At 40.6% G+C, this 20,069-nt stretch overlaps 1 protein-coding gene across 1 annotated transcript; it reads left to right on the forward strand.

The window, feature by feature from the left end:
• The first annotated feature begins 938 nt into the window (after positions 1-938).
• Positions 939-17,978, forward strand: kif3a (kinesin family member 3A). Its single transcript, XM_058063139.1, has 17 exons — positions 939-1,110; positions 1,562-1,835; positions 2,480-2,624; positions 4,929-5,013; positions 5,157-5,262; positions 5,430-5,569; positions 5,663-5,860; positions 6,902-7,076; positions 7,189-7,287; positions 9,558-9,714; positions 10,145-10,325; positions 10,451-10,561; positions 10,849-10,974; positions 12,082-12,135; positions 12,349-12,417; positions 12,488-12,618; positions 14,717-17,978. The coding sequence occupies exons 1-17, from the start codon at positions 1,105-1,107 to the stop codon at positions 14,781-14,783; spliced, it is 2,124 nt and encodes a 707-aa protein (XP_057919122.1). The 5' UTR covers positions 939-1,104; the 3' UTR covers positions 14,784-17,978.
• The last annotated feature ends 2,091 nt before the right edge of the window (positions 17,979-20,069 follow it).

Here is a 20,069-nt window from a genome sequence, read left to right on the forward strand (position 1 = left end):
TTGCAGTCGAAAATAGATGGACGAATTAAAATGCATAAGAAAGTTTTGATTTTTAATATTTTTAACAGTGATTTCTGTGATGTTTACTTTAAAATGTTAGCAAAAATACATTTTTATTGTGGTAAGAAATGCTTGAGAGCCAGATAGTGTCATCAAAAGAGCCCTACCTGGCTCCCGAGCCATAGGTTCCCTACCCTGGTTCTATGGGATCTATCATTGCTAGGTTACACAATAGCACTTATTGGAGCCTTACATTTACATAATTTATTGTAGAAAAAAATTATTTTTATGTTTTTAGCTTTTGTTTCGGTTAGAGTCAGACCTGCTGGAATGAATTTGTGACATTAACCAAGGTTCTATGCTCTCTATTATTGCTATGTTACACAATAGCACTTATTGGAGCCACACATTTACATTATTTCTTATGGGAAAATGTATTTTTATGTGGTTAGCTTTTGTTTCGGTTAGAGTCGGACCTTCTGAAATGAATTTGTGACATTAACCAAGGTTCTGTGGGATCTATTATTGCTATGTTACACAACAAAAACTTATTGGGAGTCACACAATATGGACAAACGGCTTATTAGCATTAGAGCTACACGCAAACACGAACATATCCAACTGTAATAATACTAAGTTTAGACACTCTAACAGTAGTTTGTATGCAGACAGCTGCTTTGAGGGAAAAAATGTGATTTAGTCGCCACCAATTGAGCCTAAAAAAATAAAAACCTCTTTCAACCTGTTTGACTTTTATTTCTGAAAATCCTGGACACATGTATCACTAAGATTAAATGAAGCAGATAAAGGTTCGTCACATACCTTTCGTTTATGACACAAATAGATTAAAGACCAGGTTAATTCAGTGTTGAATATAAATGTCAAAATGTAGTAAAATGGCAGCTCAATTTACAGTAAGAACCCCGCTGCCCAGGTGACGCATGCGCAGACTGCCACAGCAGAGCTACCGAACGTGAGACTGATGATATGGATTCTACAATGGCCTTTAAATTCTTTGAATAACCACTCCAATGTCCAACGGTCGCCGCTTTACGAATACCAGTCATTGTACATATACTCTAAATACATCCCTGCTGTCTTACCATGCCGGTAAGTCTTTACGGTCCGTTTATATTGTGTTTTGTTCGCCGAGGGTTCCTCCCTCCTTCACCGATGATGAGATGCTAACCGGTTAGCTTGGTTAGCAAATGGAAATTGTACACATCGCTATGTGTTAGCGGTTACGACATATGTGACACTAATTCAATTAAAACATATAAACACACGTAGTTGACTGGTGCTATCAGTAATGTTTGCTTGTTAGCTTTTACGACATAAAGAAAACATACGGTCACACGTCGCTTTTAGTAATGTTTGCATATCGCCAGTGTTAGCAACCAAAGGAGACTAACAGCAGATATTGCAAATTAACGCATCAAACCGGAGTCCGCTTGCTACCTGTTCGATGGTATTTATTATTAAAATATAATAGCGGTACTGTATGCACGCAAAAGGGAGAGTATTGTGTATTAAGCTAATGATCCACCCCAATATTTTCCAGAGCAACAAACTTGACAAGCCGGAGGTGAGTGATAACGTCAAGGTGGTGGTTCGATGTCGTCCCTTCAACCAGAAAGAGAGGGCCATGGGCCACAAGCAGGCCGTCACGGTGGACGAGATCCGCGGCACCATCACCGTCAACAAGCTGGAGACCATCCAGGAGCCTCCCAAAACATTCACCTTCGACACGGTGTTTGGGCCAGACAGCAAACAGCTTGATGTCTATAACCTCACAGCCAGGCCCATCGTTGACTCAGTGCTAGCAGGATACAATGGTATTATGGGATATTGTTTTGCTGCTTTTCTTATATACTCACGCTAGACTACATTATTGGCTGACACAGGCAGACGTGCAGCAACGTTGAAATGATCCAAAACACACCATGAAATAAATGAAATGAAAATCCTGCATTCACATAAATGCTGCTTGTTAAAAATAAAACAATGCATTACAGCATTACAGCAAACTAGCATCCGCGAGTTTGAGACCTCTGCATTAGAGAAATGATGCAAGTTCACCAAGCTGGAGCGTACCAGGTACTCATCAGAGAGATATGATGTACATTATGTACACCCACACAGTCTCATAAGACTTTTTTTTTGTTGCCTGATTGTTGCCTGAGTGATTAGGAAATTTCTCACCTGCCTAAAACCAGGACGTTGTCTATGGCTAAAAAAATAAACACAAAAAGGTTGTACCGCAATTTTTGTTTACTTTTATCAGCAGTTTGTCTTTGCAGTCAATCTGCGCTTTACTATGTGCCATTTTGTAAGATGGCTGTAGCTCTTATCTTAGATTATACAGTAATTTAGGCACAAACTAAATTGTGCAATGTTGTGTATATGATTGTTTTGTCATTGTATTCTGTGATCATTAATGACACTTTCTATGTTTTTGCACTCTTCTGTCCCATTTCAGGCACCATTTTTGCTTATGGACAAACTGGCACTGGGAAGACCTTCACCATGGAAGGTGTTCGAGCAGTGCCAGAGCTACGAGGGATAATCCCCAACTCTTTTGCCCATATTTTTGGGCACATTGCTAAAGCAGAGGGAGACACGAGGTAAGAGCATACACTTAACAGTAGTCCTACCGCTACGTTGCGGTTCGAACATCACACCCGCACTTAATTGTTTTTTTATTAATAATCAGAGTTTTATGGGTTTTTATGAGGCCTAGTATTAGCAAAATAATATTTAAGGAAATTGTTCTTGGCCTACATTAAGAATTTTCAATCATAACCAAGTGAACTAGTATACAAAATACAATACAGAAGAAGCGTTCAAATTGTGAATGTAGTATTCCGCTTTGGCCACAAGGTGTCAGTGTTCAGTGAGATGTGATTGTCAGAACAGGCCTTTATTGCTGATTTAAAAGATCTCACAACAGGCCCAATAATAACATAATAATCACAACAATGACGCAGCCTACTCTTTTGACCACAACCCCTGACAAGCTAAACTTCAACTCTGAACCGCCGACATCACTTCCTGTCCCCTGGCCACGAAGGTCTCCAAAGGAACACATTTACTGTGACGGTTTATTTACATCTTAAAAGTTCATTCCGTCTTATTCTGTCTACTATTTTGGGTAATGTGAATGTAAAGCCGCCATTACAATACTTTGAATACTGCAAACAGGGAGTCTTTTATGAATACTATATTGAGGAATACAAATGTATATGTATGGGTGTGATTTCATGTCTAGACGGCTTTAATAATGTTAAAAGCTGTATTTAGAACATTTGTCGAGTGGTTAGCACGCAGACCTCACACCTAGGAGACCAGGGTTCAATTCCACCCTCGACCATCTCTGTGTGGAGTTAGCATGTTCTCCCCGTGCATGTGTGGGTTTTCTCCGGGTACTCCGGTTTCCTCCCACATTCAAAAACATGCTAGGTTAATTGGCCACTCCAAATTGTCCATAGGTATGAAAGTGAGTGTGAATGGTTGTTTGTCTATATGTGCCCTGTGATTGGCTGGCCACCAGTCCAGGGTGTACCCCGCCTCTCGCCCAAAGACAGCTGGGATAGGCTCCAGCACCCCCGCGACCCTCATGAGGAAAAAGCGGTAGAAAATGAATGTCTGGTCTGGAATCAATTTACCTCAACAAACAATGGCTGACTGTATTTCACAGAAGTGGGTACACCAGCAAGTATTTTCATCACAGTATCTGAAGGGACACTATTGTAGAAAGGAAAGTTATGGAGTAGTCGATGTACTGCTGAAGTAATGACTGGATTGATTGTCTTCCTACAGTAGGGCTTCATGTGTTTTATCATTACTGTAATTGTCTAATATATATATATATTATATATAGACCTAATATATTGATATAGATATAATGATGATGATGATGTAGCCCTTTATTCTTGTCACTTATACAGAAGTACAAGCGAAATAGTGCCATCATCCGTCCATACATATCCAATATATTATGCAGTGAGACGAGGGGTGACAGGACAGGATGATAGCGGCGAATGCGTTGGATGGGGGGCAGGGGGGGTGCAATGCATATGTGTGTCTTTGGATGCATGTGTGCACCGTCAGGTGCCCATACCTGGCTCAGTTTGCAGGGTCATTGCCATACATAGCAGTTGCCATGGAGGAAGTCCGTGGTGGGTCCAGAGAAGAGAAACAACAGGTGTCCGTGAAGAAATAATGGCGGGTCAGAGCGTCCCGCTGCAGGATGTCTTGGGAGAAGTTGTTTTCACAACGTGACCTTGGTTAGGCGTGGTGGGGATGCCGAAATCCAGATTAAGAATATTGTTTGGGTTAGTTCGGGCACATTCCAATAGGCTGGGCGACCATATTGTCAATTTCTGGTCTCCCAATTGATCCAACTGCTTTTGCAAAGCTGAAATCTTATGTATATATTTATATATATATGTGTGTGTATATATATATATATATATATGTGTGTATGTATATATGTATATATACGTGTATATATGCATATATATGTGTGTGTGTGTATATATGTATATATGTATATATACGTGTGTGTATATATATATATGTGTGTGTGTGTGTGTGTGTATGTATATATATGTGTGTGTGTGTGTGTGTATATATATATATATATATGTGTGTGTGTGTGTGTGTGTGTATGTATATGGATGTATATATATATATACGTATATGTATGTATATGTATATATGTGTGTATATATATATATATATATATATATATATGTATGTATATATATATTTTGGCGTGTACTCGATGTGAGATTGAGCACAAGCGACAGCATGTCATCTAATACTGTATCACTGTAATACTGTACAGTAAATGACTCGTAGAAAGTCTTGTTCGCTTTTCAGCAACAGTTGTTTGTGACATCCAATTTAATGACGCACTGTCACAGGTTTTTGGTTCATGTTTCATACCTGGAGATTTACAATGAAGAAGTGCGAGACTTGTTGGCCAAGGACCAAACGCAGAGACTAGAGGTATGGATGAAATATTTCTCACTGGTCTTATCATTGTAATAGATAATACTGAAATAAGTTAATAAGCGGTACAGAAAAGGAATTAATATGGAAAGAATAACTGTTTGCCGTGATAAAAGTTATGTTTTTTTTTTCCATCGTAGGTCAAAGAAAGACCAGATGTTGGTGTGTATATCAAAGACCTCTCAGGCTATGTTGCTAACAATGCTGATGACATGGACAGGATTATGACTCTGGGCAACAAAAACCGTAAGAAGACACCCACATGTAAACGTTATTGTTTGCAACTTGGCTCTAAAAGAAAGTGGCATTAGTGCTTTAATAAGCTGAGACTTAGTTGGATTGTGCTTAATAGTGTAGCTGCATGATACTTTTAATCAAATGTAATGTTTTTTTTTATTTGCCTCACTGATTAGGATCTGTCGGTGCCACCAACATGAACGAGCATAGTTCCCGATCTCACGCTATCTTCACCATCACCATCGAGTGCAGCGAGAAAGGTGTGGATGGGAACCAGCATGTTCGCATGGGAAAACTTCATCTGGTGGATCTTGCCGTACGTAGACATTTTTGAGTCGAAAACAACAAAATGCACACATTTTCCCTCTTCACTCTCCAAGCCAAAATTCTTTCTACCTCTCCCTGACAGGGTTCCGAGAGACAAGGTAAAACCGGGGCCACGGGCCAACGTCTGAAGGAAGCCACAAAGATCAATCTCTCACTCTCCACCCTGGGTAACGTCATCTCGGCTCTGGTGGATGGAAAGAGCACTCACGTGCCCTACAGGAACTCCAAACTAACCCGTCTGCTCCAGGATTCACTAGGAGGGAACTCCAAGACCTTGATGGTAAAGTACTTTAACAGCATCAGAGCTCGACAATAACGATGTACCGATTGCCCGGGGCAAGTTAAAACAAAATTGGGGCAAGTAAATCCAATCAGTGATATTCCCGTCGGGCAAGTGCACTTTGGCATGCCATACTGCCAAGAGTTTTTTTACAAGCGGTTCTTGTTGGGTGTTGGTAAAACACGGACTGCGTAATTCCGGTGGTAATTTGAAAACCAATCCTTGCAAATCTTGAAATGGACCAATCAAAATCGTTTAATTTAGACCGCGGCCTGTACTCCACAGTCCGTGTTTTACCCACACCTGTTTTTGTTTGCTATCAACCAATCAGCGATGGTTTGACTAGGAAAACATCTATCATGGCGTCCCTGCCAACATGGTCTAATTCTTCAACAACTTCTGAAGGAAAACACCAAAAAGTGATGAAACAGTGCCTCCTAAATAAGTATTTTATTAGCGGCAGCAAATCAAATGATGGCACAGGTGAGTGAATCACATTGCTGTGACAATTTGAAGTGGTCACAATGAAACACCACCGATTAGATCCAATACCAAGTGCTGATTTTGCACAAGCTACAAAATCTAGCGGTTCCATTTCTCTGTGTATTTTTCTCACCTTTGCTTCACAAAATTATTGTTTGACCATTTGATCATTTGACCATTTTCTTGATTAAAAACACTTTACTAGTACACAAATGTGTCTATTCAATAATGTTTCATTGTGGTGCACAAAACGTATAAAAGGCAAAGTGCCTAGAAGTCTCTTGACAATCCAGATTTCCATGCAACGTCATGATCTATGTAGGAAAACAACCACAAGAAATGATAATCATTTCATCTTTATTTGAGTTTCTCATGTGATGCCACAAAAATGAGATGATATCATTATGGCAGTCTTTTCATTTTACAAGTTCGGGCAAGTAGTTCTCACCTTAAGGATTCCCCATGGGCAAGTCATTTTTGTTTTTAATGTAGAGCCCTTGAGCATGCACACCAAACATTTGTCACACACTGACCTGCTGTGCTTTTACCGCCTACTAGTGTGCAAACATCGGCCCTGCAGACTACAACTACGACGAGACCATCAGCACACTGCGCTACGCTAACAGGGCGAAAAACATCAAGAACAAAGCCAGAATTAACGAAGACCCCAAGGAGGCATTACTGCGAAAATTCCAGAAGGAGATTGAGGAGCTGAAGAAGAAACTTGAGGAAGGTAATGAGACCTCCCACTCCTCCACTTCAGCTGAGCAGACGATGACAGTCCTGTTTATTATTATGGGAATCTGCATCATGTGACCTTATACTGTTGTATGACGCCATCCTAGGTGAGGAGATCTCTGGCTCGGAGGGCAGCGGGTCAGATGAGCTGGATGAGGGTGATGATGACGGAGGCGAAGCCGGACAAGGACGCAGGAGACGAAGAGGTAACATTTGCGGTAACTTATTGACTGTGGCTCTTCTCAGGGGAATTTTACATATCCCTACAGTCAGTGTAACGGTTAATGGTACGGTCTGATGCAGACTCTACCACACGATCCAAAACACCATATTGGCCATGACTTCACAACATTTGTAGAGCTGCTGTATCAAGGGGGTTTCCTTATTATGTTGTGGTAAGGACTTCCGTAAACAAGTAAAATTTCCTTCATTAAAATAATCACAAGTACATTCGTCACTTGTTTACCGCAGGTAATTGGTTCCAGACCCGACCGCGATACATGAATTTGTGTGAAATAGAATTCAATATTAAAAGATAGAATATTTTCATAGATAAAGCATGACTTTCTAAACAGTAATTGCACTTATTGGAGCTCTGTACACATGAAATAACACCCCTATAGTCTCCTTCACAGTTCTATTATTATTTGCTTACACCGCATTGCACAACTTTAATGCACATGTTTTGGGTTACCTGCGTGGACACAAAAGATAGCCACCACTTTAAACATAGCATGCTACCGAGCTAAATAGTTATTTATTTGAAACGTATTACTTTTATTATTAAACTTTATTTGAAAGTGTTTCAAACGGAGTGGGGAAGAATTGACAACGTAAAAAGCCAAAAACCTACCACTTCCACACGGTATGGGAGGATAACTTTTTCTCATATGTCATGTTGGCCACGCCATGGTTGACTCCATGCAGTGTGAAGGTAATGCAGTGTAAGGTAATGTCACATCAATGTAACATTACTAAGGCCTAGAGTCCAGACTACTACATATGACTTTCAGTATTTACTAATGGGCCTTAGCCAACCATGAAAAAGTGATAATTTAATAATTTCTTAAAATACGCAATAGACTTAGGGACCGATGTTCGAACCAAGGTGCAGCGAGGTATGACTGCACTTAAAATTGGCCACAAAGTCAAAGAGGGATCACAGTGTTCATTCAGTCATTCATTCATTTTCTACCGGTCGTGAGGGTGCTGGAGCCTATCCCAGCTGTCTTCAGGCGTGAGGCGGGGTACACCCTGGACTGGTCGCCAGCCAATCACAGGGCACATATAGACAAACAACCATTGACACTCACATTCATACCTATGGACAATTTGGAGTCGGCAATTAATCTAACATGTTTTTGGAATGTGGGAGGAAACCGGAGTACCCGGAGAAAACCTACACATGCACGAGGAGAACATGCAAACTCCACACAGAGATGGCCGAGGGTGGAATTGAACCCTGGTCTCCTAGCTGTGAGGTCTGCGTGCTCTAAATAGTTATTTATTTGAAACGTATTATTCATTCATTCATTAATTTTATACCGCTTTTTCCTCATGAGGGTCGCGGGGGGGGGGGGGGGGGTGCTGGAGCCTATCCTAGCTGTCTTCGGGCGAGAGGCGGGGTACACCCTGGACTGGTGGCCAGCCAATCACAGGGCACATATAGACAAACAACCATTCACACTCACATTCATACCTATGGACAATTTGGAGTCGCTAATTCACCTAGCTTGTTTTTGGAATGTGGGAGGAAACCGGAGTACCCGGAGAAAACCTACACATGCACGGGGAGAACATGCAAACTCCACACAGAGATGGCCGAGGGTGGAATTGAACCCTGGTCTCCTAGCTGGGATCACAGTGTTGATGTGTTAAAATCCCATCAGCTCACGCTATAGCTATGCCTTAGTCTTCTACTCCTCCTGTGACCTTCACCTTCATTATGTTTCATCAATGTAAGTGTGTTCAGTATGTTGTTGTTGTTGTTGTATGTTGTCGTATTTTCACCATCACATGTCTTTTGCTTCTCTGTTCTTATAGAAATGCTTTTCTGCTTGCCTTTTCATCCTAACAATTGCTATGTGTTTTGTGTCTTTCTTCTCCTGGTGCCATTGCATCTTTACTACACCTCTTCCCTCAAGGAGAAAGAGGTTGGTGTAAGAATATACCGTACACGGTCCTACTGTCCTGTAACAAAGGTTTTACTATTGGATGTATACCCTTCTTGTCTGTCTATGTATGATTTATTTCAGTGTCTTCATAACCATTGTGCCATAAAAGCTCATTTGTTCATTTCAGCATACCAAGAATAGGAAATTATATTCTCCCAGGTCCTCATTTTAGGTTAAAAAAAGAAGTCGGGTTCATTGTAATTAACCAAATACATTTTATGAGCCATTCATAGCGAACACAAACTAACCTCCACGGCTTCTCAGTTGCATCAAAAATGCATATTGATAAAAAAAAATTTCAGGAAAGAAGAAGCTTTCTCCAGAAAAGATGGTGGAGATGCAGGCCAAAATCGAAGAGGAGCGAAAGGCATTGGAGGCAAAGCTGGACATGGAGGAGGAGGAGAGGAACAAGGCAAAGGCGGAGTTGGAGAAGAGGGAGAAAGATCTTCTCAAAGCCCAGTGAGTCCGTCAGAAGAGCGCAATTCTGCATTCAATTTCAATTCCTTGTAGCCTGGCAGCATGCAATGGCCACACAGCTAGGACCCGAGTTTGATTCCAACCTCTGTGCGGAGTTTGCATGTTCTCCCCGGTTTTCTCCCACATTCCAAAAACATGCTAGGTTAATTGGCGACTCCAAATTGTCCATAGGTATGAATGTGAGTGTGAATGGTTGTTTGTCTATATGTGCACTGTGATTGGCTGGCAACCAGTCCAGGGTGTACCCCGCCTCTTGCCCGAAGATAACTGGGATAGGCTCCAGCGCCCCTGCGACCCCTACAGTATCATTTACAATTTCAAGATTTTAGTCATCCAAAAACAAAATGCAGTTTGATTCTAAAATTCTTCTTTAAAATGTGAAGGATCATTCTCGACTGTCGTCCACCCTTAGGCAGGAGCACCATCTTCTGCGTGAGAAGTTGTCCGCCTTGGAGAAGAAGGTGATTGTGGGCGGCGTAGACCTCCTGGCCAAGGCTGAGGAGCAAGAGAAGCTCCTGGAGGAGTCCAACAATGAGTTGGAAGAACGGCGCCGTAGAGCAGAGCGGCTTCGAAAGGAGCTGGAAGAGAAAGAGGTAAACATACGACAGTTATTTATGTTTTTTTAAGATTTTATAAAATGATGTATTGCAACAAACCAATAATATTAGAATAAAAACATGTAGATATTTGAGACAATATCTGATGTGTCTAAACATAGCAAGAGCGGCTGGACATTGAGGAGAAGTACACAAGCCTCCAGGAGGAGGCCCAAGGGAAGACCAAGAAACTGAAAAAAGTGTGGACCATGCTGATGGCTGCCAAATCAGAGGTAAGTAACACTGGAATTTCCAGACTACTGATCACACCGGAATATAAGATGCATCCACTAAAAGGGAAAAGAAGATTTTGACATATTTAAACCGCAAGTGTCCACATTGTAATATTTACTACACAGAAAGATTGATCTTTTAGTGATAAAAGAAGTGTTTGTCACACACTTTATCGTCATCTTGCTCTCTGTTTCGTCTCGAGGCAAATGAGCCATTGAGCTTGTGCTGGACGCAGTAGTCCAGCCTTTGGGAACCTTTCAGTTACAGTTGCTGCTTTTTTTTTTAGTTGGCAGATCTGCAACAAGAACATCATAGAGAGATCGAAGGCCTCCTGGAGAACATCCGCCAGTTGAGCCGAGAGCTACGACTCCAAATGCTGATCATAGACAACTTTATTCCTCAGGATTACCAGGTTGGCGTTAACAGTTTATTATCTATCTTTGTGATTAATACACATGCTCAGACAAATGACTAGTACATTTAGTCAACTAAATGTCAAATGTAATGGTAATGGTTTTATTTCATTTGAACATGCATCAGATTACAATTGAGTGCATCCCATAATCAGTTCACAGTTCCACATGTCCAAAAGGAGTAGGAAGAAGCAAAGCTTATTAAATCCTACCCCTCCATCTGGTACTTTTACAATCAGTAACTGTTACATTTGTTCACTTCCTGCTTTCCATAATACAGTTTGTTTGTTTGTTTTTTTTATAATGTACCTCGTACCGAAGTACAAGGTGATATGAGCATCCAATGACATAATGGGTACCATAGTAAGTGTCAATATAGTGATATATATAGCACATCATGACTGGTTCAAGACTCTTCATCCTTGTATTTAGCAAACATCAACTGCTTGTATTGTTTCTTGAATTGGCTCATCGTTGTGCATTGTTTGAGGTCCTTACTCAATCCATTCCATAGTTTGATTCCACATACTGAAATGCTATGGCTTTTTAACGTAGTCCTAGCATATAAGTGTTTCAAATGTAGTTCTTCCCTGAGATCATATTTCTCCTCTCTTGTAGAGAAGTATTGGATGACATTTTTAGGTAATTGAATGTTTTTAGCCTTATGCATTATTTTAGCTGTTTGAAGATGAACTATTTCAGCAAGTTGAAGTATTTGTGATTTTAGAAATAAGGAGTTAGTATGTTCTCTGTAGGCGGCATTATGAATTATCCTTACTCACCTTTTTTGCACTACATTTAGCGATTGAAGATTGCTTTTATAGTTATTAGCCCATATTTCCACACAATAAGTAAGATATGGTAGAACCAGAGAGCAATAAAGAGTGTGGAGTGATTTCTGATTGAGAACAAATTTTGCTTTGTTCAATATTGAAATATTTCTTGCCACGTTATGTTGTATATTTGTAATATGAGGTTTCCAGCTCATATTTTCATCTATTGTGATCCCCAGAAATTTGTATTTGCTGGTGCATGTAAAGAGAAACGTAAAGAGAATTTTTAATGCATGTGTGTCTTAACTTTTTACATTTCTTTTTTTTATGTAGGAAATGATTGAGAATTTTGTGCACTGGAATGAAGGCATCGGAGAATGGCAGCTGGTGAGCTGTTATTTTCATCCATTTTAGTATGAAGCATACACTCACCTTGGACTTCTATAGACATGCATGTACAATATTTTATTGTGGGCGTGGTTTCCCTTTTCTTAGGCCTAATATTACACACATTCTCAGTTTGATGTTGTATCTCGTTGGAGCACCAGCGACTATGTGCTGCGGTCAGGTTAATTTGTATCTTTCTATGTTTCTTGTCAGAAATGTGTCGCTTTCACTGGCAACAATATGAGAAAACAGACCCCCGCTCCAGGCAAAAAAGAAAAAGATGTAAGTTTTGTCTAATTCTTCTTGACACATGTCCGCTTTATTTATTTGATCTTTTTTCTGTGTTCTGCAGCCATTTGAGGTGGACCTGTCCTATGTGTATCTGGCCTACACTGAAGAGAGCATGCAACAGTCACTGATGAAACTAGAGAGGCCTAAAACCTCGAAGAGTAGCAAGAGTAGCCGCCCCAAGACTGGTCGGAGGTAATCACCGCGCAGACCACACTATTTATAATTTTTTTAATTTTTTATATATTAATGAATCATGTTGTTTTGTGGTTGAATACAGAATACAAATACGCATTTTCAAGGATGAAAATGGCTAAATGAACTAAAATACAAACACAAAGCTTTCAGAAGACGCAGGTTACTGTAACATTATCGTTACTGCAATGTTCAATGAGACACACAAGCACCAGACTTGATTGCCGTAACAAAAGGCTTTTATTGCAGGTTTGAATTATCTGACCACAGGCACAATAATCCCTAACATGGGATATACCGTTGTTGCCGTAACCTCCGGCAAGCTAAAACTCACTTCCTGTTTGCTCCATTCATCACATTTACAACAACACACAACACAACAATGCAAGTCGTATTTACATTTTACGCTTATTTTCTCTTATGTCACCTATATTAGGTGATTTGAGTGTAAAGATAGCTATAGGGGTGTAATTTCCGGAGGGCTCTAATAATGTTAAAAAGTCTATTATTCAAATCAAATCAACTTTATTTGTAGAGCACTTTTCCTGCAAAGACATGCAACACAAAGTTCTTGACAGAATTAAAAACAATTACCACAATTAAAAGGAAAAACAATTACTAAGAAAGCCCCTCCCTCCCACCCTCCATACTAGACACACACAATCACACACAGTAGGGAGACATGGCATGGCACTGAGGATCAAGGAAACGCCACCTTTGGGGCCGTCCACACTGGGAGGAGCCGCAGGCCGTGCCATCGGGGGACCAGCACCCGGGCCCCCCCGACCCTGACAGATGGGCGGACCCCCACATCAAAGGGGGTAACCCCCAGCTGGCCGGGTCGAAGGGACCCAAGAATGGCACCCCCTCAGCAGCCCCGACACAGCCCCCAGTGTGGAGGACCCCCCCTGAGGAAACGCTGGAGTTAAAAGCTAAAGACTAAAAGCATAAAATAGGACTAAAAAGATAGAAACATAAGAAAAGTTTAAAAATAATAGTTAAAAGCCTGATTAAAAAGGTGTGTCTTTAATCTTTTTTTTTTTTAAATATCATATAACATATATATAACAGTCTCCGCAGTCCTGAGACTCTCCGGCAGGCTGTTCCACAGGTGGGGGCCATAGTGGCTAAATGCTGCCTCACCGTGGGTTTTTGTCCTGGGTTTTGGTATTGTTAAAAGGCCAGTGCCGGAGGACAGCAGGGTCCGCGGGGGTTGATATGGTAAAAGTAGATCAGATAAATAAGAAGGTGCAAGGCCGTTAAGACATTTAAAAACCAGTAAGAGAATCTTAAAATCGATCCTGAAGCGGATGGGGAGCCAATGTAGCAACTTTAAAACTGGTGTAATATGCTCCCGCCCTCTGGTCCTCGTCAGCATGCGTGTGGCTGAATTCTGTAATAATTGGAGATTTAAAATACTTTTTTTGGGAAGACCAGAGAGCAGGGCATTACAGTAATCTAAACGACAGGATATAAAAGCATGCATTAGCACCTCCGTACTGGCCTGAGAGAGAAACGGGCGGACTCTGGCTATGTTCCTAAGGTGATAAAAACCTATTTTTGTTATATTTTTGATATGTGGGATAAAATTTAGCTCAGAGTCAAAAATCACGCCCAAATTTTTAACAGATTCAGCTGGTTTAAGATCCTGTAGTTTTGGTAAAAGTTTCTCTCTCTGGCCTTCAGGACCTATAACTAAACCTCAGTTTTGTCCTGGTTTAGCGGCAGGAAATTCTCTGCCATCCATGACTTGATGTCTACAATGCAGTTAAAAAGGGCATCAAGATGTCATAATAATGTGAGCTGCTCCCATGCTGCTCAGATTGGGTGAGGGAGTAGATTGCTCAAGAGCTGAAACCTGATTCTGTGCAAAGATATACACACACTCACTCACAGGGCGTTATTAATGGCTAGTAATCACTTCATAGCATTATAGCCGGCAGCCTCTATGTGTGTAATCGAGTCAGCGGGCTTTCTGTAGCTGTGCATTTATTGAAAGTCGATGTGAAAGGTGTACGTGCTGTTATTCTCCTGTTCTGAGAAAAAGCCTCCCTGATACGGCAACACTAACGCTTATCATGCACTCGTCCCCTCACAGGAAGAGATCAGCAAAAGCAGATGCGGAGTCAAGTCGAGAAGAAGCCACACGTCAATTCTGCGGATGATCTGAGTACACTGTATAGCTGACACGGTTTAAAAATGTGAAGCAGCAGTTGTTAGGCGTATTCTAGTTCATAGCATTTCCCCCCCAGCTTTGGAAGACATTTCAGCAGCAGCAGTCTGTCTATTAAGCTCTGTTACATTAGCACCTTTGACAGAGAGTCAATCTGAATTATGCACGTCATAGTGATAGTTGCTATTGTTACACTCATTGGATGGCGATTGAGCTCCTTTGGATAATACGTTATAATACGTTGGTCAGCCCCAGAAATTACACATAAATATTGTGTGCAAAAGGCCTTGTCAAATTAATACAATTATTGCTATAATTTAATTAGTCATATAGTGGAACCTCCAAAGTCTGATACTGGTTGACGTCTGCGTAGTTCAAATTTCAGAACAGAACGGCTGCATCGGGGTCGAGTGGTTAGCACGCTGGCCACACAGCCGAGTTCAATTCCACCCTCGGCCATCTCTGTGTGGAGTTTGCATGTTCTCCCTCTGCATGCGTGGGTTTTCTCCGGGTACTCCGGTTTCCTCCCACATTCCAAAAACATGCTAGGTTAATTGGCGACTCCAAATTGTCCATAGGTATGAATGTGAGTGTGAATGGTTGTTTGTCTATATGTGCCCTGTGATTGTCCGGCGACCAGTCCAGGGTGTACCCCGCCTCTCGCCCGAAGACAGCTGGGATAGGCTCCAGCACCCCCGCGACCCTTGTGAGGAAAAAGCGGTAGAGAATGAATGAATGAATGAATGAGTTAGCCATTCTTAGTTAGCCATTCCAAAACCTGTATTAACTGTAGAAAAAAAATTAAGTACAGTCATCGCCTCACCGTGTTGTAGTTCGAACATCGTCCCCTCGCTCTATTGCAGTTTTTCAGAATGAAGTAGTCAAAGAATACTCTTTTGTGGCTTCTACAGCCCATTATTAGTCATGAAGGTGATGACGCATGACCTTAGTACATTACTTTAACACTGCATGGAGTCATGACAGAGCGAAAAGAAGTTCTCCTCCCATTCCATGTGGAAGTGGTAAGTTTTTGGCTTCTTACTTCTTCCTCCTTCCTCATTCTGTTGGTAGCCCCTTTTTAAGTTTAGAATAAATACATTTGAGGTTAACTGGTGAGCTCGATAGCATGCCATGCTTACAGCGGCGCCCGTCTCTTGTGTCTCTGAAGTGATCCCGTAGCCTGCTCGTAAGTGTTGAGCAATTTGGTGTAAACAAAGAATAATAGGAGCGTAAAGATGACTATAGGGGTGTTACAAAATATCTATGAGGCTCTAATAATCATGAAAAACATAATTATTAAGTCATACATAGGGTTTCTATGCCCAAGCTATAAAAATATTCAATATATTACTATTGACTCATACTTTGCGGAAATTGACTTATGGTCACTTAACCCTTAGATGCACGAGTGACTGGACCCTACACTCTTCCATAAGTGGGTCAAAAATGACCCATATTAGAATCAATGTGTTTTTAAGCCATTTTTGCCATTTTGGTTAGGAATAATGCTTAGCATACTTGACTATGCCAATGCTATAGTATTCCAGATTGACAGTATCTCAGACAGGTGTAATACCTATACTGCATATTATATTTTACAAAAGCTGTGCTAGTAGTAACACAAAAACTAAAATTTCTTAAAATGTATAAAAAATAAGTTAAAAATTTGAATGGCATTATATCAAAAACATGTTTTTTAGGAATACCTGGAATATGAAATGATGAAAAATTTTCATTACGAAGATATTTCAAGAAAACAACCTGTCCGGGTCATTTTTGACCCACTTATGGAAGGTTGGGGTAGTAACACAAAAACTAAAATTTCTTAAAATTTATAAAAGGTAAGTTAAAAATGTGAATGGCATATTAAAAACATTTTTTAGGAATACCTGGAATATGAAATTATGAAAAATTTTCATTAGGAAGATATTTCAAGAAAACAACCTGACCGGGTCATTTTTGACCCACTTATGGAAGGTTGGGGTAGTAACACAAAAACAAAAATTTCTTAAAATTTATAAAAGATAAGTTAAAAATTTGAATGGCATGATATCAAAAACGTGTTTTTTAGGAATACCTGGGATATGAAATGATGATGATGGTTGGAAAAGAAAACCTGTAATGTCTCGGCCCTCCATGACATACTTTTGACACCCCTTTTGACACCCCTACGCCATCTGGCGAACCTTCTGTGGCGGTATCAAAAAAGCCAAAGAAAAAGTATAACCACTTGTGAGTTATTAGTGTGTGTACATATGTAATAAGTCACACAAGACGTGCTGACTCATGCATGAGGGTGGCATGAACTCATAATTTCCGGTCAAAGTCCAAATTGCACCAATTTTGAGGTTCCACTGCATGGTTTCTATCTAGATCAGGGGTCTCAAACTCGCGGGCCAAATGCGGCCCGCAGGATGCTAGTTTGAGTCCCCCGCCTACTTTGATATGGATGCCATATGGTTTCACAAACCCAGAAATGACAGCTTAATGCTGCATGCACACCGCACACAATTGACGCGATTTTGCCCCGCCCATACGCAAGCGAACAATCCTGCCTGTTTTGCTTTTTCTCTCATCATCATCCATGACTGAGATCAAAACACTGAAAAAGTGTTTTTTTTTTTTGTTTTTTTTTTTTGGAAAACCTGATGCGACCCAGCCTCACCCTCAGACCCTAGCTCCGGTGGCCCCCCCAAGTAAATTGACTTTGAGATCCCTGATCTAGATGTTATGAACAAAAACTGAAAATATAGTAAAATATAAAGTTAGTTTGTTGAACAAACGCCCTCAAGGTTCAATATTGCCATGACAGCAGTACAAAATATGAAGAAAAGCGCATCTGCAGTTGTGAAGAGAAAGCCATGTTGTCGTAAGTACAAGTGAAAGTGTGCTTTCTACTATTTCACGTGGGCCAGAAGCAAAGGGGCATGCATGCCAGCCACTTCTTCTTATAGTGCCGCTTTTTTTTATTTTGAAATGCTACCGCTATACTATCAAGATGCACCATATTTACTGTACGCCTTAGTGTCTCATGCACTCACTCGTATGAGGTCATTTCCTTTTAACAACACCTCCTATCATAGTGGTGATGAAACTGGCTTTTGGTTTTATATCATGATGTATGTCAAATGTTTACGTTCACCGTGGATGTTTTATTTATTAAATTATTTTACACACGTTTACCTCACATTCATGTCTTGGCGTTTTTACTGATTGAGTCGTACTGTGTATATACTGTACACTGTGTATGTACACCGTTTCAATTTTTGCTGTTATTTTTCACACTCTTGTTCATACCTTCGAGTTGGCAATTAACCTCTTAGGTTATTGGTTTTTTTTCTCTTAATATTTTGACTTTATTTATTGTAGAGTTACTGCTGATTTTTATGTTTTTTCATAGTAATAATATATATATATATAATAGGTATGAATGTCCATATCCATAGGTATGAATGTGAGTGTGAATGGTTGTTTGTCTATATGTGCCCTGTGATTGTCTGGCCACCAGTCCAGGGTGTACCCCGCCTCTCGCCCAAAGACAGCTGGGATAGGCTCCAGCACCCCCCGTAGAAAATGAATGAATTATATACATATATATATATATATAATATGTTTGTTTTTTTTACTCCGGATTCTGCCTTTTTGTGGTTGGCAAATATGGCCTTTAAATTTGGTGTTAAATTAATATTCAGACTTCATTGTGAATATATATATATATATATATATATATATATATATATATATATATATATATATATATATATATATATATATATATATATATATATATATATATTACAGTGCATCTGGAAAGTATTCACAGTGCTTCACTTTTTCCACATTTTGTCATGTTACAGCCTCATTCCAAATTGTATTAATTGAATCTCTTACCTCAAAATTCTACACAAAATACTCCATTATGACAATGTGAAAAAGTTTTTTTTTTGACTTTTTTTGAATTTATTAAAAATAGAAAAGTAAGAAATCACATTTACATAAGTATTCACAGCCTTTGCCATGAAGCTCAAAATTGAGCTCAGGTGCATCTTTTTTCCACTGATCATCCTTGAGATCTTTCTACAGCTTAATTGGAGTCCACCTACAGTAAATTCAGTTGATTGGACATGATTTGGAAAGGCACACACCTGTCTATATAAGGTCCCACAGTTGACTGTGCATGTCAGAGCACAAACACCAAGCATGAAGTCAAAAGAACTGTCTGTAGACCTGCGAGACAGGATTGTCTTGAGGCACAAATGTGGGGAAGGATACAGAAAAAATTCAGCTGCTTTGAAGGTCCCAATGAGCACAGTGGCCTCCATTATTCATAAATGGAAGACGTTTGGAACCACCAGGACTCTTCCTAGAGCTGGCCGGCCTTCTAAACTGAGCGATCGGGGAAGAAGGGCCTTAGTCAGGGAGGTGACCAAGGCCCCGATGGTCACTCTGTCAGAGCTCCAGCGTTCCTCTGTGGAGAGAGGAGAGCCTTCCAGAAGGACAACCATCTCTGCAGCAATCCACCAATCAGGCCTGTATGGTAGAGTGGCCAGACGAAAGCCACTCCTTAGTAAAAGGAACATGGCAGCCCGTCTGGAATTTGCCAAAAAGCACCTGAATGACTCTCAGACCATGGGAAACAAAATTCTCTGGTCTGATGAGACAAAGATTGAACTCTTTGGTGTGAATCCCAGGCGCCATGTTTGGAGGAAACCAGGCACTGCTCATCACCAGGCCAATACCATCCCTACAGTGAAGCATGGTGGTGGCAGCATCACGCTGTGGGGATGTTTTTCAGCAGCAGGAACTGGCAGACTAGTCAGGATAGAAGGAAAAATGAATGCAGCAATATATAGAGATATCCTGGATGAAAACCTGCTCCAGAGCGCTCTTGTCCTGCTGAAAAATGAACCTTCGCCCCAGCCTGAGGTCAACGACCCGAAGCACGCAGCCAAGATCTCAAAAGATTGGCTTCAGAACCACTCCGTGAATGTCCTGGAGTGGCCCAGCCAGAGTCCAGACTTGAATCCGATCGAACATCTCTGGAGAGATCTGAAAATGGCTGTGCACAGACGTCTCCCATCCAACCTGATGGAGCTTGAGACTTATTGCAAAGAATAATGGGCAAAACTGCCTAAAGATAGGTGTGCTAAACTTGTGGGATCATATTCAAAAAGACTTGAGGCTGTAATTGCTGCCAAAGGTGGATCAACAAAGTATTAAGCAAAGGCTGTGAATACTTATGTAAATGTGATTTTTTTGTTTTGTATTTTTAATAAAT

This window comes from Doryrhamphus excisus, chromosome 23, assembly GCF_030265055.1.
Source record: "Doryrhamphus excisus isolate RoL2022-K1 chromosome 23, RoL_Dexc_1.0, whole genome shotgun sequence".
Classification (NCBI taxonomy): Eukaryota; Metazoa; Chordata; class Actinopteri; order Syngnathiformes; family Syngnathidae; genus Doryrhamphus; species Doryrhamphus excisus.

Bases quoted from the DNA above. Each gene is read 5' to 3' on its own strand.
- kif3a (XM_058063139.1), top strand. The intron at 5,014-5,156 runs GTATGGATGAAA...TTTCCATCGTAG, and splicing joins ACCAAACGCAGAGACTAGAG to GTCAAAGAAAGACCAGATGT. The intron at 12,136-12,348 runs GTGAGCTGTTAT...GTTTCTTGTCAG, and splicing joins GCATCGGAGAATGGCAGCTG to AAATGTGTCGCTTTCACTGG.